Source organism: Acinonyx jubatus, chromosome E3, assembly GCF_027475565.1.
Source record: "Acinonyx jubatus isolate Ajub_Pintada_27869175 chromosome E3, VMU_Ajub_asm_v1.0, whole genome shotgun sequence".
NCBI lineage: Eukaryota > Metazoa > Chordata > Mammalia > Carnivora > Felidae > Acinonyx > Acinonyx jubatus.
Window position 1 is genome coordinate 38,725,429 of NC_069398.1, and position 16,414 is coordinate 38,741,842.

General features: G+C 52.3%; 1 protein-coding gene across 10 annotated transcripts in view; it reads right to left on the bottom strand.

The window, feature by feature from the left end:
- Window positions 1-16,414, bottom strand: part of SRRM2 (serine/arginine repetitive matrix 2) — an 18,146-nt gene continuing 1,732 nt past the window's right edge. For 2 of the 10 annotated variants that reach the window (XM_053213645.1, XM_027043489.2), the window contains exons 2-15: window positions 14,473-14,744; window positions 13,486-13,593; window positions 13,141-13,305; window positions 12,891-12,968; window positions 12,385-12,447; window positions 12,254-12,286; window positions 12,014-12,064; window positions 11,733-11,825; window positions 10,883-11,078; window positions 3,097-9,782; window positions 2,074-2,361; window positions 875-988; window positions 646-756; window positions 1-561 (exon numbers count right to left, since the gene is read on the bottom strand). In XM_053213645.1, coding sequence (XP_053069620.1) covers window positions 552-561; window positions 646-756; window positions 875-988; window positions 2,074-2,361; window positions 3,097-9,782; window positions 10,883-11,078; window positions 11,733-11,825; window positions 12,014-12,064; window positions 12,254-12,286; window positions 12,385-12,447; window positions 12,891-12,968; window positions 13,141-13,305; window positions 13,486-13,593; window positions 14,473-14,714 — 8,238 coding nt within the window. In that variant the 5' untranslated portion in view covers window positions 14,715-14,744 and the 3' untranslated portion in view covers window positions 1-551. Of the gene's footprint in view, window positions 562-645; window positions 757-874; window positions 989-1,317; window positions 1,741-2,073; window positions 2,855-3,096; window positions 9,783-10,882; window positions 11,079-11,370; window positions 11,648-11,732; window positions 11,826-12,013; window positions 12,065-12,253; window positions 12,287-12,384; window positions 12,448-12,890; window positions 12,969-13,140; window positions 13,306-13,485; window positions 13,594-14,472; window positions 14,745-16,414 lie in introns of those variants that run through there. The other 8 variants (XM_027043491.2, XM_027043490.2, XM_027043492.2 and 5 more) reach the window with 8 other exon arrangements.

Sequence of the window (16,414 nt, forward strand, 5' to 3'; positions counted from 1 at the left end):
TTCCTGCATTTCTCATTTTTATTTGACAGAAAAAGTTGCTCTTGCTGTACAGATTTTAAAAAACCAAAATGCCTTTAAGAAACGTGAAGAAAAGTTGGGGGAGGGGCCACAACCTCACTTGGGGGACAGTAGGGGCCAACTAATTTCAACTCGTGCCCCTTCCTTCCAGGAACACCTCACACAAGTTCCCAAGTTCCAACTCCCCCAGAACTTAGGGTTACAGGGGGGCACTGACGCCTCCCAGCCCTTTCTAACTCAAGACCAGGGTGTCCCCAACTGTATCCTCCCCTCCCACAACTCCCATTCTCATTCCCACCCACCCCAAAACTCCCAAAACGTGAACCAGGAAAAACTCACAGAGATTAACATTTCACAGGAACAAAGAAAAAGGGGGGGGGGGGGGGAGCAGGAAGGAGGAAGAGTCCTCCCCCAGGAGGCTGCCAGGGTTCGGGGGTGGGGGGCAGACAAGGACCCCTCCCCACTGCTGGGTAAAGGGGGCACTCCCTGCAGCTCCAGAACTTGGGGTGTGGTGGGATTCCCCCCACAGAGATTCAAGGAGACCTGAAACAGAGGAGACAGAGATCAGTGCCTAGGCCCCAGCCAGCCCCAGAGGTCCCCAGGCACAAGAGCTTGACAAGGACGCACCTGGACGAGCGGTGCCGCACGGGGCGGGGGCTGGGTGTCTCCCTCCTGCGCTTGTGGCCAGGGGAGCGGCTGTCCCCACGCTGGCCTCGGCGGGAACCCCGCTCGCTGCTACTGCAACAACAGAGGACAGTCAGCCCACGTGCAAAGCAACACCAACCTCTGGCAACTTCGAGCCTCAAAGCCGCTCAGAGTGGTGGTGACCAGGCTGGCCACTGACGGGAGGCCTTACCTCTGCTGGTCCCGTGGCGAGGGCTGAGGCGAAGGGCGGCGGCGCTCCGCAGGCGAGTAGCTGAGGGACCGAGAATCTCGGAGGGAATCTATTGGCTTCCGGGGACTACGGGACCTAGGGAGCAGAGGAAGTTCCCATAGCACCACGCTCTTCCAAACCCACCAGCCGGCACTCAGGACCACCCCCCAGGTCCTGACCACCAGACCTCATACCACACAGGGCCAGCCTCAGACCCACCTTTGTCTGCTCACTCACCCATCCGCCCGCACACCATCCACCGAGTGCCCCACTGGGCAGGGCACGGGGTGCAGCGGGGGATGCAAAGAGAAAGACAGTCCCTGCCCTTGGAGGGGCTCAGTCTGGTGGTGAAGGGAGGCCAAGGGAGGCCCGCTCGGCCCCGTGTATGGGAAGCAGCCCCACAAGGACCGATATACGTGGGTCTGGGGACCCGGGGGGAAGGGACACAGGGCGGGGAAAGGGGGGGGGGAGGGTAGTCTTCTCGAAGGTGCTGTTTGAGCGGAGTCTTGCAGAACGAGGAGTTCACCAGGCGGACAAGGGAATTCCAGGCAGAAGGAACAGCATGTCCAAAGGCATGGGGTTCTCCTTAGACTGCAAGGCGCTGGGTATGGCTGGAGCACAGGGCATGTGTGGGGGCGGGCAGGAGAGGAGAACACAGGGCAGGCAAGGCCAGTTGGTGAAGAGCCTCACACGCCATTCCCGCAGAGGTGGGGCTTTATCCTGCAGGCCACAGGGCGTCCCGGAAGGATTTGTGGAGTGGAGGGAAGTAACCAGATGTGCGTTTTAGAAAGATCCCTCTGGCTACGTGTGGAAGAGAATGGCGTGGAGGCAGGGAGACAGGGAAGAGGCTGTGGACAGAGTCGGGAGAAGATGACGGTGGCCAGACCAGAGCCCTGGCGGGAGCAACGGGGAGATTTAAAATCTAGAATCCCTGGGACGTGGGAGCAGGAAACAGGCTGCATGTCAGGGGAAGGGAGAGGAACGAACCTAGGACTCCACAATTCTGACTGGAGCACCCACACTTGGACCCTTTGCCGGAACAGGGCACAGCACAGGTGGTAGGGAGAGAGCCCAACTCCTCCCACACAACCAGACACCACAGTCCACCAGAGACTCCCGGCAGGGATCTCACGCCCAGGGTCACACCCCGCCCCTTCCAGCTCCGGCAAGGCCGCACTCACCTCCGCTCGCCGGGGGGTGGCTTCTTGGGGCTTGCAGGTTTGGGCAAGGCCTGAGGGCCAGGCTTAGCGGGGGAGGGGGATGAAGAAGTAGAGGAGGAAGAGGAGGAGGAAGAGGAGGAGGAGGAGGAGGAGGAGGAAGAGGAGGAGGAAGACGAGGAAGAGGAGGAAGAGGAGGAGGAGGAGCTGGAACTGGAGCTACTGGAGCGCCTCTTCCGCTTGGCCGGGGTCGGCTCCGGAGGACGTCCCTCTCGAACAGCCTCCTTGGGGGCTGGGGTGGGGCTGGGGACCCTGTGGGAGAAGCAGAGCGTCAGGAGGAGACACGCCGCCCCAGCCCCGACCCTACCTTCCTTGGCCTGGAGGAACGGCAGTGGGGGAGGGGTGCCGGAGAAAGGCCCCAGGAGCCCTCGGAGCTGAGAGCCGGCGAGCGCATTCTCTGGAGAGCAGTGGCCCGAGACGCCCCGACCTCTGCTAACACAAGCAACAGGCCGGGCCCGCAGCACAAGGGATCAAGGCTAAACCTCAAGAATGTCCCTGATGGAGGAGGACTAAGGCCCCTGGGCTCAGGTGTGGAAGCCGAGCTGGGCGGTCTCCTTCCCGGGAGAGCCGCGGCTTGGGGAGGCCCCTGCGAGCGGGTTGGCTGGGGGAGGGGCCGTCCTGCCTGGAGGCAGGGAGAAGGATGGGATGACCTCTGAAGATCCTTCCAGCCCAGGGAGTTCCTCTTGAGGTCTAACTGCCATCCCTCCTGCTGTAAAATTAAGTCCATTTCCTCTAGTTCTGTCCTCTGTAGAGACGGAAAACTTATCATTATCCTCTAGAGAATGAACCTTAGGAGACTTTTACCTGTCCCATTCCTCCCCCCGGTGCCCCCACCCCAGCATTCTCTTCTACCCCAGCTTAAGGGTCAAGGTCCCATACCTCTTTCAAAAAGCCAAGAGCCTCTGGACAGAACTTCTCCCTCCCCACCCCCACCCACCCCCCCCAAACCGGCCCCACCCAACGGTTCTGCAAGTCAAGCCCCCTCACCTCTTCAGCGCTACCTCAGGTTGAGCAGGAAGGCTAGAGCCCTCCGAGTCGCTAGAACTGGAACCGGAGGAAGAGGAGGAGGAAGAGGACGATGACGAGGATGAAGAGGAGGAGCTGGATGAGGAGGAGGAGGAGGAACTCCGCCGCTCCTTTGCCGGCTGCAGGGTGGCCAATGCAGAAGGCTGCTGGGCCCCCGTGGAGGCTGGTGTTTCCCCACCCTCAGGGTGGGACACCCCAGGGACAGGGCCAGAGAGCATGCCGTTGTGGTCACCAGCAGAGGATGTGGTCTTTGCCACCGTCCCAGAGGAGAGGGACTGAGACCCTGCTACAGGGGTGGTCTGGGCAAGCAAAGCTCGGGACTGGTCAGAAAAAGCAGATGGCACAGGGGACCTAGCTCGATCCTGAGCTGGAGGAAGAACACACTGGGAGGAAGCCTGGACCATTCTAGAAGCAGGAGAGGGAGCCCGCTCAGAGGTCATTCTAGACTGGCTGAGGGCAGATGGTGGGGTTCTGGAGCCTGGGCCTCCTGGTGGGGTTCTGGATCTGGCTCGGTCAAGAAGTGGCGGTGAGGTTCTACCACTAACACGTTCGTAAGCAGTGAGGGGCACCCGGGGGCTGGTAAGGTTTGCACCAGACAAGGCTGGAGCCATTCTAGCACTGGTGAGGCTTGCAGGTGCCATGGCTGGAGGGGTTCTGGAGCTGGCAATATTCACAGGAGCTGTAGCATGTGCAGATCTAGGACCCACCAGGTTTGCAGGGGCTGCAGCCTGGGCTGTTCTGGAGCTGGAGGGATAGTTTGCAGCGGTCGGGGGAGTGCCAGAGCCGGTGAGACTCAGAGCTGCCAAGGCAGCTGGGGTTCTGGCTCCTGCTAGATTCACAGCTGGGGCTGTAGGGGTGCGAGGGTCAGCGAGGTTCACAGCAGAAGGTGCCACTGCTGTTCTGGGGCTGGCCAAGTTCATGGCTGCTGCTGCAGCTGGCGTTCTGGAGTCAGCCAGGTTCACTGCTGTTGGTATGGCAGGTGTCCTGGCACCGGCCAGATTCATCGCTGCTGCAGAAGCTGCAGGAATCCTGCTGGCAAGACTGGCAGCTGGGGCCGTTCTGAGACTCATGAGAGGCACTGGAGCTGGGACCTGGGACATTCTTGCAGCAAGGCCAGCAGCAGACATGGATGGAGGTGGCCGAGCAGTGCCAAGACTGATGGCTGTCAGGGCAAGTGCGATTCTAGACTGTGCGTGATTTTCTGGCACAGATGTTCTCGGGTGATCAGGAATTCGGGGACCTGGACCATCCATCATGGAGCCACCAGCTTGCTGCAGGACAGACATAGGTGTTCTAGAGCTGCCAAGGGGTTCCAGCATTCCAGGTGATCGACAGCGGTCCAGAGGAGTTGGTGACATGCTAGGACGACTGAAACAGCTCATTCTGGAGCTATTGAGCGCTACCGGAGGGGTCCGAGAACCAGAATGATTTCTCGTTGCCGGAGGAGTAGCAGAACGTGAGCGATCAGAACTACTTCCAGATGCAGAACGTCTTCGGATGGCGGGAGGAGATCTCGTTAAGGACCGTTTGCCCCGAGTTGTTCGTGGAGTACGGGATCTGGAACGGCGACGGATAGCAAGGGGAGAGCGACTTCGAGAACGCTTGCGTGGCAACAATGGGGTCCGAGATCTAGAGCGACGCCGAATAGCAGGAGGTGTTCGGGAACGAGATCGGCGGCGTGTCACCGGAGAGGTTCGAGAGCGGGACCTCCTTCGAGTTACCGGAGATGTGCGAGATCGAGATCTCCTACGGGTGACTGGAGACGTTCTGGATCTCGATCTTCTGCGAGCGATAGGGGAAGTTCTGCTTCGAGATCGCCTCCTGGTCACTGGTGGAGTCCTAGATCTGGACCTTCTTCGAGTCACCGGTGGAGTTCTAGAACGGGAGCGCCGGCGTGTTGGGGTTCTGGATCTTGAACGACGGCGGGTTACTGGTGGTGTTCTAGACCTGGATCGCCTTCGACTCACTGGCGATGCTCTGGATCGAGATCTTCGTCGAGTCACTGATGTCCTGGACCTTGATCGTCTCCGACTGACTGGTGAAGTTCGAGACCTGGACCTACGGCGGCTGACCAAAGGTGTCCTGGACCTGGACCGCCGGTGAGTGGCTGGAGAGGCCCGAGACCGTGAGCGTTTCCATGGAGCTGGTGATGTACGAGAGCGGGACCGCTTCCGACTGGCTGGGGGTGTCCGAGAACGGCCTCTTCGGCGTCGGGAAGAAGTTCGGGAACTCTCCTGCCGGGCAGGTGACCTTGAGTGGTAACCAGAGCCTCCCCTCCGCCGACGAGTGACCCGAGACCTCGACCGGCTCCGCTGTCTTCTCCGCGAAGTTGACTGAGAAGATCCAGACCTATCTCGACGTCGAGTTGTTCTGGTTTTCTCTCTCCTTGAGCGGGAACGGGATCGCTGAAGCCCACGAGGCTTTGGTGAAGGAGAACGGCCTCTCCTTGAAGTTGTCTTAGCACGGGGGGATGAAGCTGAGCGCCGCCGGCGTGAGGATCTTGACTTTTCAGCTGGCTCTGGGGAAGACACTGAAGGACTTCTTCGACGTCTCGGGGGGGTTCTAGAACGGGTCTCTGGTGAGGACGATGCAGAGCGGCTTCTACGAGACAGCCTGGCCTTCCTAGTCAGCTCAGGAGACGATCTAGAGCTGCGACGGCGAGGTGGAGTGCGGGACTTGGTCTTGGGCTCTGGTGATGACCTAGAGCTTCTTCTAGCAGTTCTGGACTTGGGTGGGTGTTCTGGAGAGGACTCTGAACTGCTGCTTCCGTCAGGGGAAGGGCCTCTGCCTTTGCTTGATGAACCTGACCTGCTTCGTCTGGGAAGAGCTCGAAGGGCAGGAGCCTTGGGTTCAGGAGAAGAATCAGAACCGCTCTGTGCCCTGGGTGCCACTCTCAGCTTATCTTTAACTTCAGGGGATGAGCCAGACCTACTACGGCGAGGAGACGGTCGGGCTTTGCTATCAACCTCTGGAGACGACCCAGACCGACTCCTTTCTCTAAGTGGTACTCGTGTCTTCGCTTTGGAATCTGGAGAAGAGTCTGATTCACTTCTTTCTTGAGGGGACGCACTGGGCTTCCCATCAAGTTCTTGAGAAGACCCAGATCGACTTCTCTGTCCAAGAGGAGTCCTAGCCATGGTCTTCTGTTCAACTGACGACTCTGACCCACTTCGTTCTCTCTGGGGGGTAAGACACTTGTTGTTGAGCTCTGGAGATGATGGAGAACGACTCCTTGGCCTAGGAGTCTGGGGCAAAGCTTTTGGTTCTGGAGAAGAATCACATTCACTTCTCCCCCTAGACGGTGTTCTAGGTATATCTTTCATTCCAGGAGAGGACCCAGATAAGCTGTGCCTCGAGGGAGTCCCAGACCCATCTCTAAGTCCTGGAGAAGACCCAGACCTGCTTCTCCTTGAGGGGGTTCTGGGTAAACCGTCTTTCAGTTCAGGAGATGCAGAGCTACTTCTTTCCCTCGATGGTGTTCTGGGTACAGCATCGAGCACTGGTGAAGAAACACTCTGATTTGAAGACATTCCTGCTTTTTCCACTGCATCTGGCGATAACTCAGAACTGCTGCGTCTGGAGGACCTTGTGGATTGTTCTTTCATGTCTACAAATGGATCTGTCTCCAGCTGATTAGGAAAAGATCCATTCAAATCTTCTTTAACCTCAGGAGAAAATCCAGCATTCATTTCTGCAACAGGGCCTGAGTTTCTAAATTCTAAAGGTGATCCAAAGCTATTCTCCCTCGGGGAGGAATTAGACAGCTCTTTATGCTCTGGAGAAAAACGTGGCCCACTCCAAGTTGAGGCCACTGCAGGGACTTCTGCTTCCAAAGAAGTCTGTGACTGGCTTTGGTCAAGAGTCAAAGACACAGGTCTTTCTTCTATTTCAGGTGAGGATTCAAAATTACCTCCAGCCATTTCTTTAAGTTCTGAAGACAAATGAGAGAGGACCTGGTTTGAGGATTCTTCAGATTTCTCGACCTCCATTAATTCCTCATCTTGGCTTGGCTTAGCTGACGTACTTTGGTCTTTTGTATCTGGGGATGACCCAACACCACCTCTTTCCCTTGATGGGATTTTAGGTGTCTCTCTGAGTACTGGTGAGGACTCAGATTTATCCTGCACTGGGAAAGGACTAGATTTGTCTCTTGGTCCAGGAGATGACACAGTAGTATCTTCCTGAAGGAGTAAGCCTGTTTTCTCTTTTGACTCAGAAGGCTCCAATCTACTCTGCCCCAAAAGAGATTTAGAGTCCATGGCAGGATATGGGAAAGAGTCAGACTGAGACTTGCTCTGCTCAGGAGACATTCCAGATTTTAGCCTAGGACTTGACAATTCACTTCTGTCTGGTCTTGTTGGAGATCTGGGGGTCAGCTCAGTGATTGGAGATGAGGACCTGGACCGGCCACCCTTAAGAGGTGTGTGAGATTTGCTCTGCAGAGACGGAGACTCAGGGTGACTCCGTTTCATGTCTGGACTTGAAGTATCAGATCTAGGGTCTGGTGAAGTCTGTGATTGTCCTTTCTGTTGCAGAGAAGAGACAAAATACATTTCTCCTGGTGGTGTGGCAGACTTTACTCCTGGACAGAGAGAGAAGGATCCAGAACTTTGTGCTGGTAAGTCTTTAGACTTCTCTTGGGAACATGGGGACTTAGATCCACAAAGACTGTGCCCTGATGGAGTATGGGGCTTAACTTTAGGGCATGGTGAAGTAGACCCTGAGTGACTTTGTCTTGGTGGTGTTCCAGGTTTCACTTTGGTATCTGGTGAAGAGGACCTAGAACGGCTATGTCTTTGCAACAATCTAGATTCCATCTTGGAGCAAGGAGACTCTGATCTGCTTTGCCTTGGCGGTGTTTTAGAGGTTACCCTACTAGGACTTGGAGAAGAGGAGCCAGAATGACTTTGGACTGGCGACATTACTGCCTTCACTTTGGGCTGTGGAGATGACGATCCCGAGCGGCAACCTCTTGGAGGGGTGCTAGATTTCACTCTAGGAGGAGAGGACCCAGAGCAGCTATGTCTTGAAGGGGTCATAGACTTCACCTCAGGGTCAGGTGATGATTCTGAACGGCTCTGTATTTGTGGTGTCGCAGACTGTTCATTTGCCTGGGGACTTGTTACAGACCCTTGCCTTGGTGGTGTTCCAGACTTCACTTTAGGTTGAGGAGAGGAACTGGAACAACTCTGTCTTGAAGGTGTTTTAGATTTCTGGTTAGAAGGAGGAGAAGAACCAGAACGACTTCGCCTTGGTGGTGTTCTAGATTTAGCTTTCGGCTGGGATGATCCAGAGCGACTGCGCCTTGGTGGTGTCCGAGACTTTTGTTTAGGACACGGAGAGGATCCCGAAAGGCTTCGCCTCAAAGACAAGCGAGATTTTGCTTTGGACCGCGGTGAAGAGAGAGACCTGCTCCGTCTTGAAGAAACTCGAGATTTTTTCATTTCTGGGCTTGAGTTGGACCTGCTCCTCCTCTGCGATGCTCTGGATTTGTTCTTCCGCTCTGATGACGAACCAGACCTGCCTCTTCTTTGTGGTGTTCTAGAATGAGATCTTCCTCGTCTAACTAGACTTCTACTACGAGATCTTCGTCTTGCTGGTGTCCTAGACCGAGATCGTCCTCGTCTTACGGGTGTCCTAGACCGAGATCGTCCTCGTCTTGCCGGTGTCCTAGACCGAGACCTCCCTCTCCTGGCTGGTGTTCTAGAGCGTGACCGACGTCTGGCTGGAGTTCTAGAGCGTGACCTGCCACTTCTCCTGGCTGGTGATCTGCTACGAGACCTCCGTCGTACTGGCGATCGGGTCCTAGATCTGCGCCTAGCAGGTGTCCTAGAGCGAGACCTGCCTCTCCGGGCTGGTGTCCTAGAGCGGGACCTACGCCTGGCAGGTGTTCTGGATCGTGATCTCCGCCTGGCAGGCGTTCTAGAGCGAGATCTAGCCCGGCGGGCTGGCGTTCTAGAACGAGATCTGCCCCTAGCGGCTGGGGATCTAGAATGAGACCTGCCTCGCCTTGCCGATCTAGACCTGCCTCTTCTCTGGGTATTTCTGCTTCTAGACCAGCCTGGTCGCTGAGGAGACCTAGAGCGACCACGTCGCTGGGGGCTTCTGGACCGTCCCCACCTCTGTGCAGACCGGGACCTACGCCACTGAGGGGACCGGGACCTAGAATGACCTCTTTTGGTAGGGGTTCGAGACCGAGATCGCCCCCTCTTAGTGGTGGTAGGGCTACGGGACCTCCCCACTCTTCGAGAAGGGGTATGAGAATGTGACTTATCCCGCTTTGCTCGGCCATGTGAGCGACTCTTGGATGCGGGAGAAGAAGAAATCTCTCGGCGGGACCCAGGAGCTGGTGCAGGTTTAGGACTTTCAGGGGAAGAGCTGGCATGTCGAGAAACTTTGGTAGGTTGAGGGGATGGTGGGCAGCTCTCTGAAGACGACTGGGGAGGTTTCTCAGGAGACTTAGGTGGTGAACGGCCCCGGGTTGGGGAAGCCTCAGATGGGGGGTTCACTGGCTCCTGACTTAAGGTGGTTGTTGAAAGGGGTTGTGGGGAGCCGCCATGTTGCTCAGCAAGGAGCGGAGTGGGAGCAGGTGGTTCTGGGCCTGTGCTGCTCCTTTCCGGAGAGGGGCTAGGTCGAATTGCAGATTTCTAAGAGTGGAAAAGAAAGCACGGATAGGAACATAAGCACCAAAACTTCCCATCAACCTAAACACCAAAACTTCCTATCACCCATAAGAGCCTAACATCCTTGCCAATGAAATTTTTCCTCTACACACCCCATTACAACACCAACTGGTCCTTTACCTCACCACAGGTAGTCATTAACAAAAGATCACATAAAAAGACAACTGGGACAACATGAACAGGCTATCTTATCACTTTAAGTCTCATAACCTAGAAAAAAAACACAACACAAACAACACACTATGTTTTACGATAACCCTAACAAAATACCACGGCAACAGAAAAAAAGTGCATACTTTTACTAAACGGAAAAACAAAGCAGTTTCCCGAAGCATGAGACATCTGACTTCACCCTTGAAAAACACTAAGATTATGGTGCAAAGGCAAAGATTTGCAATTATGATTTATGTAAATAGAACTACAGATAAGTACAGAAAAAGAAAACGAAACCAAGTTTGAAAAGCTTTAAATATAAGACAAATAAATGAAATTAAAACAGAAATTAAGTTCTTGAGGTAATCTAACTTGTACTTTAGAAAAGTAACTCTGGAGGACACAGAAAACGGGACTAAAAAAGCTAAGCGTTTAACGAAGACCAATTACACTGTAATAGCTAAAGCAGTAAAACATCACAATTAGGGCTTCAATCAGAATAGCAACCATAAAATGACAAGTACTGAAAAGACCATTCCAGAGTAGTGTTTTCAAATTGCAGGCCACAATCCAGTGGATTGACAACTTTTAGTTAGCTACAACCAGCATTTAACAAAAATAAACTCTATAGACAAATCTCAAAATGCTAAAAGTGATTTAAAAATACTTTCCTCAAATTGAATGTAAAAGCATAAACAGGATAGTGACGTAAAACCTACAAATAACCGGCGAAGTTTGAAAATGTTAACTCTAGAATTTGCACATGCAAAAAAGACCTTAATAAAATGAAAACTGCATTACGAAAAGAACCGAATTCACTTCTTTAAACCAGTTTACTTCCCTCTTTCACTTCAAACACCCATCCTAACCCTCCAACCCAAAAACATGCATTAACTCAAGACGTAACCTACCTCCTTATCTTTGTCTTTGTCCTCATGAGGACTGCTAGGCTGCTTTGTAGATGGCTCTGGGCTGCTAGGCTGCCCTGTGTTGGTGGTACCTTGTTCCTTAGAAGGTGCATCTCCCTCCCCTCGACGCCCTGAAACAGGGGAAGGACTTCGCCCAGTCAAGGTAATTGTATGGGTCTTTGCTGCCGCACTTCGAGACCTGAGGAAGGTAATTGAGGGCAGGGGAGAGGAAAGAAATCAGCTCAGGGGAGAAGAGGGAACCCCCTCCCAGCTCCCATCCACCTTTCCTGACTATACAAACCCTCTTCCAAGAAGCCTTCTCTTACACACAAGACTCAAGTCACTCATGGAAATTCAAGTCCACTTCACTTTGGTCCTTTTCTTCCCAACAGTCCCCAAAAGCGTTCTCCCTCTACCCCTTTATCCACCTCCCCCAACCTCCCCAAACCCTCCACCCTGCCCATTCCCTACCCACTTCATTCACAACTCACCTCTGAGCCCACCTCCTTCAGGAAGCCTTCCCCGATTAAGGAAGCCAGGGTAAGGATTCCTTCCTCCCCCAGACACCACGAACAAACCACCACCCCCCCTATTCTGGCAGTCCATATACATCAGAACAAAACAAAAAATAACAAAATAAACAAAAACAAAAACAAAAACAAAAAAAAAAAAGAGAAGGGGAAATGTATATGTCTGTCCATCCTGTTGCTTTAGCCTGTCAGCTCCTAGAGGGCAGGGACCGTGTCTTCCGAATGGTCTGTGCAGCGCCTAGCACACCGTGGGCGCTCAATAAATATTAAATTGATTAACCCACAAGTCCCTCTCCCTCCCTTCCTCCTGGACCACCCCTTACCGACTGCGGGAAGTATCAGAAGAGGAAGCAGAGTCAGCAGACGTTGAACGGTGGGCCCGGCGGCTCTTGGGGGCTGGTGTTGTACTACGAGACCTGAAGGAAGGCCACCACCACAGCTCAGGGTGCTATTACGCTTACACTGGATTTTCCTCGTCGGTCCCTCAACCTTCCACCATCAGTCAAGGACACAACTGATTCTCCCCTTTACCCCGCCAGGTAGACTTCACCTAACCTACTGCCTAATAAGCAAATTACCCTCCAATTCACACAAACTCACTCACCGCTTCCGCTTCTTGTCCTTAGATTTACGTTTGCTCTTTGGAGTGGGAGACCTGACAATGGAAATTCAAAATAATCATCTTAAAAAAAAAAATCCAAAATCAAATAAAAAAAATGACAGAACTATTGACAGAAGATCAAGGAACTGAGCTTTACTCTAAGAAACCCCTCCAGAACAGGCAAGGCCAGAAGGGCTCACCGTTCCATGTCACTGTGTCCCCAATGTCCCGAGGAGCTCTTACCTATGCTTCCGTTTTTTGGATTCAGATTCTGACCTGTTGGAGGGGAGGGGGGGGAAAACAACGCATAAACCAATACCTATGCCTGGACTCCTCAAACCTCTCCAGTCACTTCATGTACTCCCACCTCATACCTGTGCTTCTTCTTCTTAGAACTCTTCTTCCTCTCTCGTCGAGGAGAGCTGCTCTCTGACCTGCTAAAGATGGGTTCAGAAACAAAGTCATTCTCCTGGGTTCCTTCTCTGACCCCCCCACTTACAATCCACCCCCAAAAAAGGCTTCTAAATCAACAAACACAAACATCACCAATGTCTCAGACCTAAGCCCAGGACTTATTACTCTCCAGGAAGCAGAAATACCTCTTCCATAAAGCAACAAACCTCAAAACGAAAAGCCCAGTAATTCAAGAAGTTGCTTAGTTAGTTCTTAGTTGGCAAAGCTGCAGAATCAAACCTTCCCCAATGAATAAACTTAATACATTCCTTCCCGTGACTGAAATCTGAATGGTAACTCCCTCTTCCCTGATGTATCTCGCAACTCTCTCCTGCTTCCCAAAATAATTCTCTATTTCCAGAAGGGGGGGGGGGGGGACGACAAGACCGGTCGTCTGCTTATCAAAGTGACATCCCAACTAACTTACCGTCCTCTATCTTTCTTCTTTTTCTTCTTCTTTTGCTTTGGGGTTGGTGAGCGAGAACTGCTGGACTCCCGGACAAGGCTGGAGAAAGATGAAAAGAAGCAGGATGAGTGCTAAGATGAATTTTCTCAGACATTTCAACTTCAAAACAACAAAATCTGAACACTTTGGGAAGGAACAGTCCCCCTCATCCCTAAATAGAGCAGAGCGCTTAGAAGAAAAGCAGCTGACATGCTTTCTTGACCTTGAGTACCTGTAAGGTTTGGGAGGCTCTGGAGCTGGTTGTTTAGCTTCTCGAGCACGACGCTGAGGATCAAAAGAGCTGCCATCTACATAGGAATCACTGATACCAAAGGCAGCACGGAGTCGCTCATTCTTTTTCTCATTCAGTTCTGCCAACTGGTGAGTCTCAGTTACCCTGGGGGGAAAAAGGCAATGGTTAGAAGGGAAGAGAAAAGATCAGGGTTGCTCACACCACCGGAGGCAGCCAAATGAGACTGGGAAGAAACTGGGAGAAAGAGCAGGGAGGAAGCTGAAGAGGAGAAAACAGCAGAAGCAGTGCAGTCCAGAGGAAATAAGAGACAATGAAAACACTCACGCTGGCCTCTGCCCTGGGGTCTCTTCCTTTCCCCCAGGGTTCACATCCTTCTCCAGCAACATGAGTCGAAAGGTAGCCACTTTTTCCTGAATTTGCTGTTCCTCGTACCTGAAGAACAAATCCCTTCAAGGTTAAAGCCTGACTAGGCACTTAACCCAGTCCCAAGTTAAAGTTTCCTTATTCCCAGGAGGATCCCTTCCCTTTCCATGCACACATAAAACTTTTCACTCACTGTCACCCAAAGGGCCCTTCTCTTAAATCTTTCTGATCTTTCAGTGTTCTTTCTTCCCTCCATTTACTATAGCCTCTAGAACAGTGGATTTTAAACAGGCTAAACTCCAGGGGCTAAAAGAGGAAAGCTAAGCAGGCAAAGTTCCAGGTGCTCCTCCTCGACTTCAACAACAGGTATTTCCTGAGATTCCAAAATAAAGTGCATTGTATAAAAAGGGTGCCACTGCTGAAGTTTGAAAACCACTGCTCTAAAAGGTTTTCTCACTGTACTCCTTTTCCAAAATTTCACTTCCCTACCCAACCCATGATCCCCTCTTATCCAGATTAGTATTTCAATTCCTGTTTTCTTGCCTTCACTACCTTCCAAGGCCTCAATCCTTAAATCCATTTACCTTCCTCTTCTCTACCAATGACAACACCTGTCAGCTTCTACTCCAGCTCTTTTCTTGCCGGGTACCTGCTTTCCCACCTCTCCCCTTAAAGCACCTTTTTGTTTTTCAATGGCTTCCCTCTTTCCCCAAGCGTCTTCATCCTAATAATTCAAATTCCCTCAGGCTTTCTCTTGGTACAGACTTTCCTCATCTCCCACCTTGAGCTGTCCCTTAACTCCTCTCAATCTGCTAGCTCCTTTACCTCCTCCCCTCCTGCAACTCCTCTCCAGGCCTCTTCAACAAGCCCTCAACTCCCTACATCCCACCTAATTCCCCCAGCTCTGCACTCACTCAGTGCTTGGCTCTCCCCCAGCCCTCCCCTCACCCCTGCTCTTCCATCATCTCCTCCAGCTCGAGGCATCGCAGCTCCACGCGCCGCTTGCGCTCGTGGTCCAGGATGTCAGGATTAGGCCGCTTCACCAGGGCAGCCTCCAGGCGCCGCAGTTCCTCCTCTCCCTTGTAGTCAGGCCGCTCACCCCGGCGGCCTCGCACCAGGGACAGGTTGCGCTGGACGTAGCCGTTGGTGCCGCTGCCCCGGGGCGTCGGCAGCCCGATCCCGTTGTACATGGCCCCGTGCCCGGGGGGGCACCACCGCTCCTGGGGGGGAGCGGGGAAACACGGGTCAGGGCCCTGACCCCAAACTAACCACTTGCCACCACCCAAATCCCTGTTCTTCACCCCTATTTCAACAGGAAGCTCCAACTAAACTCCTTTATCTGCATAATCCTCCTGGTCTTCTAACAAAAACCCTTCCTTCCCTTCCCCTTCCCATACTCTCTTTCCACTCAATCCTACCCCAGCTCTTACAGCCTTTTCCCTCAAAGGCTAAGAGCCACTTCCATTTCTGTTTGCACCTAGATGTTCGTGTTCCACCCTAAGAAAATAAGAAACCTATTTCTCTCGAATTTTTCCACACTCTTTATTCTCATTTGGCTCCCATAAGCACCAATGTCTCCACCCACTAATCTACTTTCCGACATCTGGCAACTGACTGACTGAGGCCCCCAAACAGGGCACGACCACCACTACCACAAATCTGTGGTACCTACGGGCCCACAGTCCAAATCCAAAAATTCTTTTCAGAACTGACCTAAGAACTTCAGACTACCACGTCACAAACGCAAAACAGACTAAACAACCCCTACATACTTAACACGTGGACTGGATGGTTTCTGACATAAACCAAGAATCCCATGCAGCCTCACACTCAAGAATAAAAGCCAGCATGCATATCAGAAACACAAGAACCTTGGCTACATAATCTTCTTGTACTTTACCTCCCCGAGGAGAGGCCATTTCCCTGATTTCAAATATTTATAAGCTATCAACTACCTTGCCTGGTATCTTGCTCCTTTAATTTCCTTCCCAATAGGATTTCTCACGTATTCGGCAGCTCACCCAAGTCTCATTAGCTCCCCTTAAACATCACCTGTTTGCAGCTCAATGCTCTGATCAAACCTCCTCTGCTCCAACTGTTCCCATTGCCCTCTTCTACATTCCTTGCCCTAAACTTACTCAGAACACCCCCCCCTTCACAGCCCTTCACTAAGGCAAAACTGTCAACTTTCCCTACCAATTCCCTGTTATCTTGTGTTTCTCTTCCAGACCTGCCTTATCTCTCCCATGTTCTCCTCGTGCCTCCTACACCAAGGTTCTATCCTCTCGACCTGTCCCAACCCCAGCATGGCTCTGAAAAGCCCTCAACCCCCTCGATTTTTCTGGTTAGGTTTCTTAGCTACACATTTCTTATTCTTTTCTCCTACTACATATACATTATTTCTTCCTCCATCTCACCTCGTCCGCGACAGCTTCACAGAGCACAAACATGTGAGGGAAAACTACCCCCCTCAAAAACCCCAAGGAACAAGTGAAGAGATTAGTGAAAAATAAGCAAAGGTAGATAAACACGGATACAAAGGAAGCCTACGTTTTTAAAATTCCAGAAGAAACAGCATATCAGTACCTGAAGGATATAGTAAGACAAAATTTTAAGTATGGGGAGATTGAGAATGGAAGGAAAATTGCCCAATTCCAGGACTGCTTGTACCTCTATCCCCCAACTCTAAAGGTTGGGTCCCTGCCCAACCCCAGGAGCAGACTCCAGAGGACTGAAAAATCAGAAAACCACACTAAGGTACAGGAGTGACAAATGAAGCTCAATCTAGGAAAAGCAAGTAAAAATGCACAAAAAAAATGAAAATTTTCGTTACAGCACTAGAAATGAGTTTCTTTACCTTCCAACACTCACTTTCATTTTCTCAAATACC